The sequence below is a fragment of the Epinephelus moara genome, chromosome 24, assembly GCF_006386435.1.
Source record: "Epinephelus moara isolate mb chromosome 24, YSFRI_EMoa_1.0, whole genome shotgun sequence".
Lineage (NCBI taxonomy): Eukaryota > Metazoa > Chordata > Actinopteri > Perciformes > Serranidae > Epinephelus > Epinephelus moara.
In genome coordinates, this window is record NC_065529.1 from 46,197,065 (window position 1) to 46,215,818 (window position 18,754).

Here is an 18,754-nt window from a genome sequence, read left to right on the forward strand (position 1 = left end):
TGTTTAATTTTAGATTTAGATAATTTAGGTGGTCGGGGGACAGACACCGTTTGTATAAAACTATGAAAACTATGGCTGGGTAACTGAACTAGAAGCTCAGAGAGGCGTATAGGACTGCGACTCTGAGTCCTGATCTCAACTCTGGGTTGTCAGGGATTTAAATTACTGATAAAATTTGCCAGGTTCCTAGAAATGAGAGCAGCTCCATCCAAAGTGGGATGAATGCCGTCTCTCCTAATAAGACCAGGTTTTCCCCAGAAAGTTTGCCAATGATTAATGAGTGTATGGGTTATGTGTATGTGTCTGTTTCATTTATGATTTATTATAACTACTTGTGTTGTCTGTTACATTCTCATGTTTGGGAGAGAAATACTTTTCATATCAGAATAGAATTGAAATTCTAGAGGGGAGGTTTTCACCACACTTACCTCTCCCACACAATGCCTGCCATGTGTATGTCTATATACTTGTTTTTAATTAAATATTGTGTGCTAATAAAATTCAAATTCAAACAGGTGCATATCTCCAGGTGGCAGTCGGGCCCCTCAATGTGCCATTTGTGCCCCTGAGACTACGTCCTTGCACATTTGACTCTCTCAACAGGTGTTATATCCATTTTGACCAGCAGAGGGCGCAATACGTTCTCCAAATCCTACAGCTTCCACATGACTTTGAACGCAGCTTGAAAACCGAAGCGAAAGCGATACAGTAGTGACACCCCCTCAGCCCTTCCTCCTCCTCCTCCTCCTCCGGCCTCAATAAGCAAACCGAGAAGTTACCACAAGTTACTGGCAACTTCTCCGCTGCACCTTCTCCACCTTAAACACAGGCAGAGGACCGGTCCGACCCACCTGGAGGGAGCAAGTTCACAGAGTAATGTCAGTATTAACACCGTACACAGCTGGTACAGATAGTTTCAGGTGCCGGTAGTCGGTTAGTGTCGTGAAGAGGACTAACGTTACTCGCTGCTTTGCTTTCTCTCAGAACCGGCAGCCGGTAAGAAGCGTGAGAGCCTCCTACCGTTAGCATAGCTAGCTGTATGAGTGTGCTAAGTTAGCTTGCTAGGTTAGCTTGCTAGGTTAGCTTTATTTAAACAGCGTTCGAATGCGAGTTAGCATGAGTAAGCTAGCGAGCTAGAACTTAGCAGTTAAGCTAGAAAAGAGTGGAAGTAACGGGTAATTTAAACAAAAGACAACTCGAGAACATTTCGTCCAGGTGTGTCTTCATTTAAAGCCAACTTTTAGTGTTATTTTTGACAAACGGTCGTAAACAGCTAACGTTAATTGAAGCTACCCGGATAAAACAACAACTACTGGCAGTTTAAGCTAACATGTATCTTGGATAAGTTAGCATACCGGAACGGTTACGTTATGGATAAGTAAACTGTGTTAAATTGATTTTTAAGACAAACGCAGGTAAATTATATATGTGGACATCATTAGCAAACATAAAGTCTCTATTTTATATTCACAATGTATTGTGTCCAGCTAGCTAAAACCAGGTCAACACAACAGCTCTGAAACACATTTTACCTTAATGAATTTCATTTTTGTTGTAACTGTTTTATATCAAGAAGTGTAGTAGATATTAGAAACACCTCTCAGGGGCAGTACAATTAAATAGCAGCACAAAAGCCTTCAGATTTATCATAAAGGTGAAATTAAACCTCTCTAAACCAGAACATACAAGCTTTAACCAGGGGTACCTAATATTCTGGCCACTAAGTGGAAGCAAAGTGTGTAACGATATCTGCATATTTTAACATGTTTTAACCACCATTTCTTGTCTTATATCTATGTTGAGATGCAGTTATCATTTAAATTGTGATGCGGAGCAGTTAAATCTGAGTGAGCAGGTGTGGAGCTCAGGAGCACACACTGCATTTGATTGACACACAACATTTGTCACAGCTGAAGTTATGTGAGTGAAAACCTGTGGCCTGGTAGTAACAGAAAAGCCAGGGGTAGGCAACCTGTGGCTCCGGAGCCACATGTGGGTCTGTAGCCCCTGACCAGTAACTCCCTGTGGCTTTGACCAAAAAGTTATATGTAAATGATTAACAGTTATTTTTTATTTATCAATTTTATAGGCCTAAAGAAATTCTTAGATTCTCCAATTGTAAGAATGTTAAGCCTATATATCTATTAAAAATGTTTTAACAGAGCCGTTTGACTCTGTGATTATTTGACACAGATTGTTTTCATGTGCAGATGGTAACCAGTGTTTCATCTTTTCAGATAAGCCTCAAAAAGACGAGATGCCTCACAAACACAAGTCCAAGTCCTGGACGGAGTTGAAACAAACTGGGAACGATAGTTTCAAGGCGGGCCAGTATGGAGAGGCCACCAATTATTACAGCCAGGCCATCAAAGAGCTGGAGAAGTCCAGTAAGTGTTGCTTAAATATGACCTGTTTATTGTTTATTTATTTGCACACATAAAAGGAACAAATTATAGATTCAGCACAAATACTCTATATAGAGAGGGAGTTAGAGAATGTGCAGGTCAGGTCGGGGACCCAAGGAGCGCTTCTAAATTACACAAGTAGTCTACAATGAAAATTCAGTCAGTAGTAGATGATACATTTATCTAAAAAGATAAAATAGAAAATAGCACATGGCACAGAGGTCTTCCAGAAAGGAAATGTCTTCTTCAGAAGAACAACAAGGACACTATCTGTCAGCTGCTCTGGAGACCCAGACCTCTCACCCTGCTCAGCACAGACCAGATCAAGAAGGATATTTAGAAATACTGAAAGATCTTCGAGCAGAAGCATCGTCTGAGCCAGTCCAAGGCCTCCAAGGAGCTGGTGGACAAGCGCAGGTCCATGATGGAGGACTACCGTCACTACTGTGACCACAGTGCAGCAGACCTGTCTGGAACAGAAGAGCATTCGCCTCGAGCTCAGGAGGAGTGGACACGGATGAGCTGGACATTAATGTGGACGACTGGGAGGAGGAGACCATTGAGTTTTTTGTCAGTGAAGAAATCATTTCCCTTGGAGCTCTATAGCCATAAATATGAATATATACACATTACAAAGTCCAGGATATCCATATTTTGTGTTGAAACATTTATATTTTGCGAAGTGTTTTTATTTTTGTTAGTATTTCTGTTAGGTCAGAGGCTCTGTACATGAGGTCTTGAATATTTCCCAATGGTTAAATACTACACAGTGACAAATGACACTCTTGACTACATGGACACCAAACTGATCCTTTAATCAGTGTTTTATTCTCTCTCTTATTATTGCGACAGTCTGTCTTATTAGTTGGCCTTTTCTCATCTTTCTCTTTATGTATCCTCTAAAAGGACCGAGCTAAAGGATGTTTGACTCAGACTAAATGACCACTCTGGTGAAGTGCTTCTTTTAAACCGTCTTATTTCTCTCTTAAGATAAAAAGAATCCAGAAGATTTGGGCATTTTGTACTCAAACCGTGCAGCCAGCTACCTGAAAGACGGCAACTGTGCAGAGTGTGTGAAAGACTGCAACACGTAAGTGTTTTTATCTTTTATTTTTAACCACTTATCTTTTATATATCTTTTTTATTACCATTTTACAGTGTGTCATCTGTAGTCTGTGATTCTGTGCAGGTGTTTTAATTCTTGTAATTTTTGTTTGTTCGTCGTTCAGATATCTCTTTGTTTTAGTTACACCGCACTGTTGTGTGGTGTAACTACAACAGGATGTTTGTTCTTGACACATAATTTTCTAATGTGGCTCACATTTGCTTCATAAGTAAACTTGTTAAAGACCCCAACCTTTAAGTTTTTAAGTTATTATCAACCATGAAGATATTAACCTTCATGCCAACAGTCCTTATGTTGTAGTACGGATGTTTTTTAGGCGCCTTTGTCTCTTTCAGTTTTGACACTTGACCTTGTTACAAATGGAAAATAAGCCTGTTCTGCTGTTTTGCTCTTTGTAAGTGTCTAACTTGTGAACTGAACACATTTTCTCTCAGGTCTCTGGAGTTGTACCCGTTCAATGTGAAGTCCCTGCTGCGTCGTGCTGCTGCCTACGAGGCTCTGGAGCGTTACAGACCGGCCTATGTAGACTATAAGACTGCTCTGCAGATCGACTGCAACATAGCAGCAGCTCACGATGGCACCAACAGGTACCTTGGTTGTAGACTGGATTTATCCACTCTGGGGAATTTATAAGAAAAGATAGAGAGAGATGTTTGAATTCATCCATGTTGGGTATTTGTCCCACTTTTAAACTGTGTATTTTTTATACTAAAAGTTTGTTTGCTCTGGTCTGAGTGAGGGACCAGTTTTTCACAATGTTGCATATCACCTCAAGTTTGTCCTGCGTTCACATGGCGTTATTTACAAGCAGACCAAAGAGGAAACTGCTCTCTAACCGGTCAGAATTGTCATACGGAGAAACTACCGGAAGTAATCAAAGAGCTGTTACCGAAATAGATTAACGCACCACTTTCCAGTTTCACAATGGAGGGACTACGCAGGTTGATCTTGGCTCTGGTCATTGTTAGTCACACTGATTTAGCCTTTTTTAGCAAACAAGATGAAAGGTGAAAGTCAAGAGTTCTCACTTCGCTGCAAAGCCTAGGGAGCAAAGTGTCCTCAGAAGTACACAGTGCAGCACACTGACTAGGAGAAAAACAACAACAAAACGACTACTCGACTTGAAGCACTCGCAGTCGACTTGGGGGGTCTCTGACTGACGATTTGAATCTGTGACTTTCAAGGGCCAGCCCTAATAACAGAGAAGCTCCAGTTGTTGCCATGGTAATTGATGTCCAAATCAGTATTTAAATGGTGAATATATATATAGATCGATCCATCTATCGATCATTCATTCATTTTCCATAACCGCTTATCCTGTTAGGGGTCACGGGGAGGCTGGAGCCTATCCCAGCTGACACTGGGTGAGGGGCATGGTTCACCCTGGACAGGTCACCAGACTATCACAGGGCTGACACATAGAGACAGACAACCATTGACACTCACATTCACACCTACGGCTAGTTTAGAGTCACCAATTAACCTGCATGTCTTTGGACTGTGGGAGGAAGCTGGAGCACCTTACACTGACACAGGGAGAACATGCAGACTCCGCACAGAAGGGCTTCCCCACCCTGGGGTTCAAACCCCCCGCCAAAAACTATTTCAATTTGCATCACTATTAATCAATATTAATTATTCTCAGACAGGGACTCTAAAACTTAAAGATAGCTTGTCATTATTTTAGGAGCATCGAATGAAAACTGACGATTCAAAAAAGTCAGATTTTTGAGTGTTACTCAATTAGCAAATCTGTATTTCTGGTTGTTTCTGTCCAGCTGTTGGCGAGCTGTTCTTGGGAGTTTTAATGAGCTGACTAGAATTATATTTGACTATAACATGATGGCAATAATTATCCTTCAGACTGTAATTTCTGATTGTGAAATCACAGGATGTTTTGTCTTTCCTGGCATCTTTCAGTGCACACAAAGGACCGCACAGGGTGTTAAACTCTAGATCTGTTTTCTCCCTACGATTGTGTCTCAGGATGACGAAGGCGCTCACAGAGGCAGACGGTCTGTCGTGGAGAGAAAAGCTTCCTCCCATCCCCACTGTTCCTCTGTCTGTTAGAGAGAAACTGGTCCAACAAGCTGCAGGCAACGCCGCACCACCAAAACCTACACCGAAACAGAACGGCACCAGACAAACAAACAAATCTGGTAAGAAGATTTTGTGTTTCCTGTTTTGATTTATGCTCAAGTAAGTAAAATCATAACTAACTGGATGAGTGATTTTTATTAAGATAAAAGGACCTAATTTGTGTCAGCAAATGTATTTGATAATAACCAGTTTGAAAGTGACATCACTTCATATAGGATCAATTTGGAGATGCCAAAGAGTCTGATTACTGAGCAGCTGCATGTTAACACAGTCCCTGATTTCTACCAGTAACAGTTTCTTCTGTGTATGTCGTCAGTCAGGAGTATTGTCAGAATCTTAAAGGTTGACTCAGATCTTTTTCTTTCCTTCATCTCTGTCCCTCCCATCATATTTTCCACTCTCGTCAGCTCCCAGTGAAAAAGACATGAAGAAAGGCCAAACCCTGAAAGAGGAAGGCAACGCCCTGGTGAAGAAAGGAGAGCACAAGAAGGCCATAGAGAAGTACACCCAGAGCCTCAAACTCAACCCCACTGAGATCACAACCTACACCAACCGGTGAGTCACATCTTCTTATTCTATCCCTTTAACCTTTTCCACTCCACTAGCTGACGCTGGCATGCTCTGCCAACATCACCGTCTTTCAGAGGGTGTAGTGGGCTGAGTTTAGTTAAATAGTGCTCCAAAGTTAGGCTAAGTTTTGGCTAGTGAGAAACTGGCTTAGCTATTTTTATAGGGCTCCCTTGACCTCTCACCTCAAGATATCTAAATGAAAATGGGGTCAGTGGGTGACCACGAGTCTCCCCTTAACAGACATGCCCACTTTGTGGTAGTTCTATTCAGCTTTTCCCATGCAGAACACGTGTTTCAGAGACGCGTTCTGAAAGAAAAGAATATCTATTTACATGTGCACATATGTATGAGAAATGTGAAAAGGCTTTGGCGTTTAGTCCCCATCGTGATGTCATCTATTCCAGGAGGGTGGTAAAGACGTAGTAGATATGAAGTCTAGACGCTGGTGGTGGTGATGAGATGAAGAGGGAGCTGAGGATGTGGATGTAAAGAGGAGTGGGCTTTTGATGAGCTCGTCCTGGGCTCTGGATCAGGTGACTGGAGGTGAATGGGGTGGAGGAGAGCATGAAATTTCGTCCTGAAATGACAGCTGACGGGAGCAGAGAGGAGAACAGATTTAAAGTCAGCTGATTTGAGGAAGCAGTGGGAAATGGGATAGGGAGAGAAATGTGAATGAATATAGCATAAAGAAAGTCTTCCTGATTGAACTTGCACTAGGCTTCATCAAATTAACCTATTGTATTTGAATATTTTTGCATGATCGGGTCCATAAACATTATTACTTACATTATTATTATAAACATATACTTCCTGTGGTGTTTTGGAGGGATTTTTCGATCATTTTAATTATTCTCAAGCGGTAAAAAATGCTTAAATTTAAACTTAAGCTGTGTAGCAAATGGCATCAATGCAAAAATTGCTGCCACAACGTAGGAGACATAATTAAGCATGGGAATGGCCGTCATATACCTCCATCATAATGTCTTAAAAACCAGTACACTCTAAAAGTTTGAATAGGCGCCTGACAGAAACACAGTGTTTATTTAGATTTATGACTAGAAATACTTGACACACAGAGCTGAGCTGCATCTCAAATTAATCTTCAGGTTCCCAGTTGATGTGTACCACTGCTGACTCACTATCTTTCCCCAAAAATCCCCTGCCCCCCCTAAAAAAGACAAAACTGGAGGGGAATACGTCACTGTAACCCCGTGTAATAAACATATAATAAACAAATACAACCTTTATTCATCAATATGTGAGTGTAATCTGATCAGAAGGCATTACTATTATGTAAAGAATCAGTGCAGATTAAAAGCATCCCAGAGGCAACACACAAAAATAAGTGAGTTTCTGGGTTAAAACACACATGTAGTATATAAGCTCTCTGATGTTTTGATTCAATTGTATTTATTTGTGTGTGTGTCTTATCAGGGCGCTGTGTTACCTGTCAGTGAAGCAGTACAAAGACGCTGTCAGAGACTGTGACGAGGCCCTGATGATTGACAGCAGCAACGTCAAGGCTCTCTACAGGAGGGCTCAGGCTCACAAAGAGCTCAAGGTGAGAGCATGAATCTTCATCACTGCACTACAGCCCCCGATTCCCACAAGAGAGTAATCAGACGTTCGTTTTTAAAAGCCTCTCTCTCTGGAGGATTTCAGGGCAGGTGACAAAATAAAAGCATTTCCTGCCTTGATAATTGCTGATGTTTCCCCTGGCGGCCTCTCCTCATCAGCATTCAACACACACACAGAGGACACGGTTAGCTCGGCTCTCGCTGCTCCGTACAGTTGCAACTGTCGATTGTTTTGGAGGTTTGAGTCGTGTGAAAAACGTCCAGAAAAAAAAGCCATGACGAGCTGAGTAAGCATAAACCAGCATAAAGGTAACATTAGTGCGACTGTCAGTAGACACAGGTGGCTGAACATGTACCTGGGTATCTTATCTGGATCAGGACAAAGTAGCGGTGGTTGATATGTCGATTATACGCGATGTATCACGGCTTGTTCCATGCAAGATGTCCAAAATAACGTTTTTGAGAACATTTAATATTAGTAGTCACACCATTTTTTTGTTTTTAGGCCACCAACATGAGACGTGCTTTGGTGTTTTCGTTGTCTTGCTCTGTCCTATGGCTCTCTCCCTATCTCACAGACAGAAAGAGACTCACAAACATGAGTCACGAACACCCCCCTATCGAGTGTGTTTTTGTATCTGCCGGGCTCCAGGCCACGACTGTATAGCAGTGTTTTGCAATCATGGAGCACTAATGTGAGTTGTAAATACTATAACATATGAACTGGAGAGCTGTTAGGTTGTTTTCAGCTCACAGTCACTCATGTTTAACAGTGTGACAGCTTAACTTTAATAGCGAGCAGCAGCAGCGACTTACCGTCCAACACCGGCACACAGTGAGGAGAAACAGGGCTTGGCGGGGACAGAGCACCTGCTGCAGCAAGCGTTTGGAGCCATGTTGAGTTGACGAGCAGACTTCACTACAAGCTGATTAGCTGTTGAAATAGATGACAGGCCTTATGTTCTAAAACCAGCCGCCGGCAATTTGACCAGCTGAGTTGCAGGGGACACCATCAACCGGCTTGAGTCGAGCTCAGACTGGCCAGTTCACACCGCTGCAAAGTTCTAAATCTTTGGTCTGAAGTGGGCTTAACTGTTAAAAGGAAGCTTAAAGTTCACGGCAAAAACATCAACGAATCACTGATGCAGTGACACGATTCAGCCACTTTAAGTCAAACACTTGACCTGTGTTTCCCAAAAGCTTCATCCACACCAGATACAAGTTTGATCTGTTTACTGTCGCTGGGACAAACGTGAGCTTGGTCTCGAGACGCTTCTGGGAAACGCAGCTCTGGTTGATGACAACTCAGCAAAAACATCAACACTTCTGGCCCGCGGCGAACAGGGGGCTTCGGAATAAAAGCGTCAGATGTTCCGCTTTGATTAATTTGGCTATAACAATATTTAACTTGATCATAACAGTGCTTTATTTATCTTTATTCTAACAGTACGTGACTTTACTGTAACAGTACAATCTAAGACTTTAAACCTTTTTGCGGGTCCATGAACGCAGTGTGCGTGGAAATTGGAGGGTTTTTTTTCCTCAGCAGCAGTTTGTTCAGTTTGTCGACTGTAACGGGATGGAAAGTCGATCAGTTTTTGGCCAGATCAATTAGAGCTAATCGGCTCAGATTAGAAGAGCAGCAGCTGCAGAAAGCGAGTGAAGCCAAATCCCTACTGCTGAAGCACATGTTAGACCAGGCACTAGATGGCGGGGTGTGCGGTTTGTAAGGGAACGCAACCTGTTTTATGAACAGGTTGGAAAAAACGATAGATGAGACATGTCAGCTGTCTGTCCCACCAGTAGACACTGACCTCTGGTGGCCCATGTTTTGCACTACAATACAACGCCTCAATAAGGCATCTCAATATTAGCTAAAAAGAAAGATGAGCGTCTGTAGTTTTGATGATATTGAAAATCACACTGTCAGATTTCTAAATACCCTATTGTGCACACGTGGTTTAAAAACAGTGGAGACACCTAACATCTCTGAAATCAGCCTGAAAATGTACTGTTTCATTTCAGTGTCAGCGCTCTCCTCAACCTCGTTTTGTTTTTAAATCTAAGTCCTCTTTGTACGTCCTGCAGAACATCAAAGCCTGTGAGGACGATCTGAACAGCCTGCTCAAAGTGGAACCAAAGAACTCTGCCGCCCTGAAGCTGCTGCAGGAGGTGCAGAAGAAGAAATGACGACACATCAGGGACTCTGGAGGCAGCGGTAAGGATCTGTCACTGCACTGCGTACAGAAAGGAGAGGACGACGAATCACTGATGCTTTTATAAGAAAATTAAAAAAAAAAAACCAGCCGAGCAGTGACACGATTCAGCCGCTTTAAGTCAAACACTTGACCTGTGTTTCCCAAAAGCTTCATCCACACCGGACACGTGTTTGATCTGTTTGCTGTCGCTGGGACAAATGTGAGCTTGGTCTCGAGACGCTTCTGGAAAACGCAGCTCCGGTTTATGAGAACTGAGGCGCCTTGGCCATGTTTGTATTTTACCAGTTCAAGTCACTTAGTATTTATGTTTATTTATAAGAGGTGAAATTACTGACACGCATCATAGTTCTAGCTGAGAATGAACCTTTACCGTCATCATTTGTTAAACTTCAGCAGGTAATCAGCCATCATGTCGAGCTCCGAAACCTAGATGTGTTAACATGACAAGCTTGTTCTGCTATCACATGACATCAGGTCATGTGATCCAGCTCCACTGACACATGAAGTTTATGGCATAAAAATGTTCTGACATTAGAACTGAATAAAAAAGATGAGGTAATTAGTTGCAGCTCATTAGGTTTCAGATAGGAGTGGGTGATATAGCAATCTGTCATGGTATATATTGATCAATATGTATTGTGATACAGTCAGGGTTAGGAAAATAAATTGATAAAGGCCTAATACAAGTACAGAATTATTTCTTTTATTAGTACTGTCTTGTTGAGCACCTTGTATTGTCATTTTGCACAAAAGGTGCTATATAAATAAAGTTTATAAAGAAAACATTTTACCTGTTGAGACGTTTACATCGTCCCATGGTTTACACCGTCATATTTAGCAGCTCAGGTTCTCGTTGCAGTCAAGGTAATCGTTTGTTATTGCCAATAACGATATTCTGGAAACTCAAGATGACATTTTCAAGTTGCTAGTTTTGTCTGACAATCCAAAGATATAATTTAACTAGCGCATAAAACAAACACCTTCAAATGATATTTTACAGAATGTTGTGCAGTGAAAATAACACAATCAGTGAAATTGGCAAACAACCTAAAAACAGTGATAACAGTCTCTCAACTTAAATTTAATCTGCTCCTTATCACATCAAAGCTTAAACTGTGTGTACACCAGGTCTGAAGAACGCGTGAGGTACTCACATTTATAAATATCAGTTTGTGTGTGGCAAAAGGCGTACGCATGGTTTTTATGCACACACATCATTAATGCACCTGGCACCTAGTGTGTAGGATGTAGCGGTATCTAGTGGTGAAGCTGCAGATTGCAACCAACTGAAACGTCTCCTGTGTGCCAAGTGTGTGGGAGAATTATGGTGGCTGACGTGAAAACAAGAAACCATCTTGAGCCACTGTTGTTTCTGTTCTGGTCTGCTGCAGAACAACATGGCGGACTGCATAGACAAACATAACGAAACATTTACGGCTTATTCGAAGGTAAAAACACAGTGATTATTATTTTCAGGTGATCATACACTAAAGAAAACCTAGTTATGAATATTAAAGTGCATTTCTCCCTCACATCAAAATCCAACCAACCCGCCCATCCAAACTTTGGTGATCGTAAAGGTTTATTCTGTATTTCATTGACAAGTTAACGACCATTTTTCACATAATGTTCTACACTCAGGTAGTTAACTTATTTATCCTATATTTGGTTTTCTGAGGCTTTTGCGTACGTGTGAATGTGTGTCTTTTTCTCAGTGGACTGATGTTCATGCCGTGTTCACGTCATATTGGATGGATTGTACTAGAGCTGCAACTAAAGATTGTTCTCATTATCAATTACTCCGCCCACTAAAATAATTGTGCAATTATTAAAATAGTTGCCAATTAATATCAGGTTTCCCACATATTTCATGGACAAAATTTCCAAACTTTTCCATGACTTTAAGGACCCACAATAATGATTTTTTTAATTTCCTTCGTTTTCTGTTGATCGACTGATAGTTACAGCTCTAGAGATTACCATGTTTTCGACTTGTAAACATTCACATCGTCGGGCAACATGGGACGATTGCACTTAGTTATTGTTTACCATGCCATGGCAATATGGCACCATATATGTTTATTACCTTGAACAACAGACTTTAGCAGACATGAGACGTCCACTTGCGCACTTCTGATTATTCTGGACAACTGATGTGAACTCTGCTTACAACTCAAACCAGTAGTTATCATAATTCCGATATGACTTGAACGTAGCATCGCAAATCAGTATTGTCAGTATTGAAGACGGTGGCATCCTCAAATCCAGAGCCTGTCGGAAACAAAATGAAGTGTTCTTACCTTCTTTCCTGCCTCGTTTCAGACGTCTGAGACACACCTGTCACTCCACTGAGTTATATTTTTTTGTGCTTTTAGGATCAGAGCTTCAGTTTGTTCCCTTTCAGTTTGAAAGACAAATATGTGAACCAAGTGAAACTATCCTCAAACGGGTCATCATATTCACAGTACTGTCACAGTCTTTGTTTCATCATTTTATTATTGTGAAACAAAATCTCTTCGGTGATCCTGCTGCAGCTTGGCAGTCTCCATCCTGCCTGAAGTGCCTGTCTTCATCCTCTGTAGGTTTCAGCTCAGATGTAAAACGTCAGTTTCTGGTTTTAAGTAAAACAACAACTCCGAGTACATGTGTCATGCAAGGAAAGCTTGTGAAACACATCTACACTTACTCATGTCTGCGCCATTGAGCCAAAAAGCTGCACAGTGCTACCACAGCCTGACGCTATTGGAAACGGAGATCTCTTATTTTATCTCACTTTTATCACCTTTCTGCTGTTTCTGTAATTTGCTGTTTTGTTTCTGTTGAACTGCTTCTGTTTTAACTGCAAATAAACATGAAATAAAAACAGAATAATCCTGTCTTTTCTTCATCCTGAATGCAAATGTTCTATACGCTTAGTATCAATGCCCACTCATGTCTGTTTGGTTTATATGAAGCTACATCCTATTTAAGGTGGAAATATCACATTGTAATTTCGCCTTGCTGTTCTGTATATGAGGTACGATCGCAGAATGGGAGGATAGAGGTAGTAAAAGTAGAGAAACAATGGCTGTATATAGCCGGCAGGATGGGATCATGGGTGGCACCGGCGTGACGTTTTGACGATGTGTTGTGTGTGCAACCCACAGTGGGAGATTTAAAAGTAGCTGATAGCAGTTAGTGGCTAACGTAAAGAAGAACAGTGACTGAAAATGTCCGCAAATAGGGAAAACAATGAGGTCTGAGAGCTCCTTACCCTCCAAGCAGAGGACGAGATCAGCCGCCAAATAACAGGGATGGTGAAGGTTTAAAAAGAGCTGGTGATGCATGTTACATGTCAACATTTTTGATTCTGTAATGACAGGATGCAATCTATAATCACACGCTGACATGGTACGATGCTGCTGTCGTTTGATTCCAAGTAAAAATGTAGAGGTGGCATTAAGAGTGGACTTCATGGCGGCGCTACAGCACGATTTCTGTGTAAGAAGGGTAAAGGTGGGCTGGTTTCAACTTTAGTGACGCCTTGAGGGGTCAACCAAACGTATGTGTTTGTTTCTAGCTGTGGTGCCGTGTTATTGAGCTTAGTTAGCCGACGCTATGATTGCTTTGGATGGCGTTCAGTTGAGGTGCTTTGTGGCAGGTAGGGGACGCACACAAGCCTGTGACAACATACCAACGTTAACAAGCACTTGAGCCACACTTTAATGGTGACTCGGCAATAACGTAGCTGGTCATACTGATGCTGTCGCTGGTAGTGTGAACACAGGCAGCCGGCCGGCCTTACAAAGAAAATTTGCAGAACATATCCCCACTGTTGGATAACATATCTAATATCTATTACATATCTGATTCTGTACAAATGCCGACAGGAGGATTGTGGTAACTATGAACAGCCTATGCTAAGCTAACTAGCTGCTGGCCGTAGCTTCACATTTATCATACAGACTTAAGAGTTGTAGTCATGCCCAGCCCCAAAATACATTTTATATCAAAATACAAAATCTGCATTTTGTACACATTTTTACACATTTTGTAATTGAGACAGGAAAGAATTTGTTGTAGCAACTTTTACACCTGGAAAAATAAAGTGTCACTGGTGTAAAAGCAGCTCAGTGGTATAGATGCAAAATCTTGTTTAAAGGAATTCAGCCTCAAAACCAAAAGCACACTTTTTCTCTTCCCTGCAGTGCTGTTCATCAATCTAGATTGTTCGGGTGTGAGTTGCCCCGAATGTTGGAGATACCGGCCATAGAGATGTCTGACTCTTCAATACATTGGAACTAGATTGTTCTTGGCTTGTGGTGCTCAAAGCACCAAAGAAATACATTTGGAAAAACTCACTGTATCACCACACAGAAGGAAGCATGGATTTACTCATGGATTAACTGCATCTTCCTAGGCTGCGCTGTAACGTTAGCTAGCTCAGAGGTGTTAGGTGAGCGAGCAGTAGATGCACGCTTCCTTCTGCGTGGTGATACGGTTGGTGGGTGAAGTTCGATAGAAAGAAAATAGTTCCTACATCAAACTGCTCACAACAAATCTGTGGATTTTCTTGAGTAACTGCGTCATGATTTCTGGAAAGAGACACTGCTGTTGACTTTTGGGGGTTTTTTTTTGGCACTTTGAGCACCCTAAACTGAGTGTAATCTAGTTCCATTATGTTGGAGAGAAGGCAGACATCTCTACACCCGATATCTCCACCACTCTGCAACTCACACTGAAACAATCTAGATTGATAGCTAGCACTACAGGTAAGATGAAATATTTGTATTTTTGATTTTAGGGTGAACTGTCCCTTTAAGGACAGCCCTGAACGTTCTCACTCTTCCTGGGGGTGTGGATTTTGGGAATCTGTATTGTTTGTTATTCTTTTTAAGTATTTGAACTTCTCCCTCCTCTGTTAACACAGACAGCCTCGAATTGAAAGTGCAACTAACAGATTAAGATAAGAAATATTTGTGTTGGCAGTAAACTCAGACATGACTCCTTTGGCAGATCCGGTCCAACTCAAACAAAGGGATGGGGACAACCTCAGTTTAGAGGAGAAGGTGCTTACCGAACGAGCACATTACAAATGTTAATTTAGTCAGAACTACAGCTCAACATGTGTTACCTTGAATTTTTCTCGCATGTATCAACGGTGAATGAGGAATTCAAGAAAGACGAACATCCTTCATAAATAGAAGAAATTGGGGGCCATGTTTAACAACAGCAAAGCTTTATCAAAACATCAGTTTACAAACTGTAACATGCACCGTGACACACTGCAAACATGGCTCAGGAATGACCCAAGGAATGTGACAAAGACCTCAAAGTGTCAACCTGGCCTCCAAATTCCCCAGATCCCAATCTGAATGAGCATCTGTGGCACGTGCCATTAACCCACCTCACAACCCACTGGACTAAATGGATCTGCCGCCAACGCACTGGTGCCAGACACCGCAGGACACTCCCAGAGATCCTGTGTCCATGCCTCCACAGGTCAGAGCCAAGTCCGATCCAAGGAGGCCACCACCTTGGATTAGGGGTACATCTGGGGTACCGGCACATCACAAGAATCCTTGAGCAGATTGGGATGGGGTACCGGCACATCACAAGAATCCTTGAGCAGATTGGGACCTGGGAAATTTAGAAGCCAAGTCGACACCTTGAGCTTTTTGTCACGCTCCACAGGCCATTTCTAAACAGTTTGTGTAGTCTGCTTTTTTCTGCTGGGGAGCCACTGCCATTGGGGAGTACTGTTGCCATGAGGTGTGGTACATGTCAGGTGGTATCCACATGAATGCCAGAACCAAAGGTTTCCCAGCAGAACAATGCACTGGAACTAAATAATCAAAGTTATTCACTTCACCTGTCAGTGGTTTGAATGATTTGGCTGATCGGTGTATGTGGTCTTGTGCAGAGTTAAGTAGGAATATGGTTATCAGAGTGAGTTAAGTCAATCTACATTTTGCCAACAGGTAAGTACAAGTACCAAGTAAAATAACAGTATTATAGTTTTTAAAGATTTGTAACATAAATGTGGACTTTTACATTGAAAGTCTTCACTCATTTTCACAAAAACATTGTGGATAAATGAAATTAGATAAGATGTCTGCAGTAGTTAAGAACTCACAAATTCAAATTTAAGACCAATGACATTTAAGGCCTTGTTGTAACATTCAAGACTTTTTAGTTGACACCCTTATTACATATCAGCAAAAATCTGTTGTTTGTGAAGTACTGAGCTCACAACTGGATAAATGAGACTTGGATCAAGCTGCACGAGTTGTGTGAGAGTGTGTAAATGCAGACCCCAATTACTTCAATTTATAAAGAATTAGATGTGTCGAGGCGTGCAAGAAAAACAGTTTTCTTTATGAGTTCAACGCAACATGCAGTGAGTGATTGTTAAACTAATGCCCAGGTTGTGGGTAAAGTCCACTGTCCCTCTGGTTTGTGCAGCTTTGTTTAAAGTCCAACCATCTTAACGTGCATTTCGGTTGACGCATACCGAATTATATCGACTCTTAACCAAATAAAACGCTTCTCTCTGCCTCTTTCAACATATACGCTTTCTAATTCAAGCTTTCCACTTTGGGAGTCCGTTTAATGATGTTAAAGCGGCAGTTCTGTTTATTTCCATTAATGACAAAAAAAGAATACAACAGAACCGCAAAGTCAGGCAGCGTCCACCTACATCTAACCCCAGTCACAAAGGAAGGTCGTCTGACGGGCACTGACACAACGACATAAATCACCAAAGTGTCACCGTGTCTGAACGGGGTATCAGGGTTCTTATGCTCGTATGCAGAATTGGCACTTCTTATTCTGCCGTGTCGTCTTCTATGACAAGAATAACATTTAGCATCTTGCTGCTTTTGCATTAAACAGTTCAGGACCCAGGCACTCTTTAGGACAGTGACACTCAACTTGCAGCCCGTGGGCCAAATCTGGTCCGCAACGGGGTGCATGTTGGTCCGCTGATCATTTTCTAACTCACAGTGAAAATAAACAAGCTTTGTCTCAATTCAGCAGCTGCAGCCTTTGGAGGACGCGGCCTTCGCGGTCATCGTCAGTCAGCCACGTCCTTTGAGGACCGCATCAGCCAAACTGAACAGTCTCCGAAATGTGATGGTCTGGTCTGCGGAGGATTTCCTGGTTGCATCACCACTTGTTCTTGCCCCAACCTGTTGGCGTTACCGTTACCTAGTAACCAGCTACACTTGATTAAAGGAGTAAGCTAGTTAGTTTGCCCTAAATCATGGACCCAGTGATTGTTATTATATATTTATATATTTATTTCAATACTTGAGGAGAGGATTCACTGCAGGAGACACCACGGTTTGATATATTTCAGGCTGATGGAGGACTTCTTTCAGGTAAACTTATTAAATTAATATTGTTTCAGCTGTGTGCTTTTAGCTAACAGTAACTAGTTATTGCTGTTAGTTAATATATAATCGTCACCGGCGCGCAGTGCATCTTGGGATAGGCTGGGCCACGAAGGATTCATCCGTTGCATCCTCTGGGAAAGAAGGCTGCATTTATTGGCTGCATTTGAAGAAGCCTTCGAAATTGGACATCCTTGGTCGCGCTGATGTGACGCGATCGTTCTTTCGAAGGCTGCAGCCCCTGAATTGTTCTTGGAATGTAAATAAGGTGCCCGAGTTCATCAGAACCCCTCAAAAAATATTTTTTTTATTTTAAAAAAACTGCCAGGGGAGGATACAGGGTCTGGGCTGAGCCCCTCAAATCAATGTCGTCAAATCCTAGAAACGCCCCTGCGTACACCTCTCCTTTGATAAACTCGCACACGTCCATGGCTTCACTGAATTTTGTTTATAGCCTCCTGGGACCCTGTGTCGTCATACAAGGACATCACATATTGGGTTAACTGGACCTTCTATTTCATTCTACTTAACTTAGACCTGTCATCCTCATTCGTGGACACTTTTAGTGCCATCTAGTGGTAGTAAGAGCACAATACACTAATCCATGTAAAAACAAGATGGCAGCAATCTCTGCCAAGTCTGTCTGCAGCCGACCCCGACTGTTAAGTGGACAAGGTCCAAAACCTGATCACATTTTATGGTTGAAACTTGTTTATTTATGATTATTAATGTTTGTAGTTTGATATGGCAACAAATTTGACCAATTTTAGCAAAAGCAACAAGTTAAGACACTGTTAATTAGGAAGTACTCGTTTTAAGACATTCATACTTTATTATTATTGACAATGTTTAGTTTATTTATACTTATCAGGTCCTAATGATCCCAAATAGCTGAGGAAATTAAAAATGCGAACCAAACAAAAGTTCGGGTCTCAGGAGGATATATTCTAGTGCGACCTCTAGCTCACCTGGTTGTGTGTTCCCCCATAAAGACTGAATCCTTTGCAGCGGTGCGCATTCGTCTCCAACTTGTGGTGTTTTGCTTTCCTGTCTGTCTACGGCTGTCCACTGAAATGCCCCAAAAATAATAATAATCTCAACCTCCTTTCGCATCGTTTTCCGTTCTTCTCGCAGAAACTTCGACCCCTGCATGCTCTGAATCTTCAATCAGGAAACTCAGTATGAGATAAAGTCATAAACACATGCGGCATTAACAGGCTCGTGGTGGTAATAAACAGAACAGGGCTGATTCGGAACTGATAAAACCTTTATTTCACTTTAAATTGTCTTTTACATTTTGTCCTGTTTATAACATGTAAGGTGAAACTAGAGTTGGATTTTTTTTTAAAAGACATACACAAATCTAGTATTACTTCAATAACCA

General features: G+C 41.7%; 1 protein-coding gene across 3 annotated transcripts; it reads left to right on the top strand.

The window, feature by feature from the left end:
* Positions 1-699: 699 nt before the first annotated feature.
* Positions 700-12,862, top strand: tomm34 (translocase of outer mitochondrial membrane 34). 3 transcript variants are annotated; one of them, XM_050039429.1, is made up of 8 exons: positions 700-996; positions 2,238-2,387; positions 3,396-3,495; positions 3,966-4,118; positions 5,518-5,690; positions 6,039-6,186; positions 7,636-7,762; positions 9,867-12,862. In XM_050039429.1, the coding sequence occupies exons 2-8, from the start codon at positions 2,258-2,260 to the stop codon at positions 9,966-9,968; spliced, it is 933 nt and encodes a 310-aa protein (XP_049895386.1). In that variant the 5' UTR covers positions 700-996; positions 2,238-2,257; the 3' UTR covers positions 9,969-12,862. The 3 variants fall into 3 exon arrangements, with proteins under 3 accessions (XP_049895386.1, XP_049895385.1, XP_049895387.1); XM_050039428.1 differs by having other exon boundaries at positions 701-878; XM_050039430.1 differs by lacking the exon at positions 700-996 and adding an exon at positions 1,074-1,215.
* Positions 12,863-18,754: the final 5,892 nt, after the last annotated feature.

Bases quoted from the DNA above. Each gene is read 5' to 3' on its own strand.
- tomm34 (XM_050039429.1), top strand. From the start codon at position 2,258: ATGCCTCACAAACACAAGTCCAAGTCCTGGACGGAGTTGAAACAAACT. The intron at 4,119-5,517 runs GTACCTTGGTTG...ATTGTGTCTCAG, and splicing joins GCTCACGATGGCACCAACAG to GATGACGAAGGCGCTCACAG. The intron at 5,691-6,038 runs GTAAGAAGATTT...CACTCTCGTCAG, and splicing joins CAGACAAACAAACAAATCTG to CTCCCAGTGAAAAAGACATG.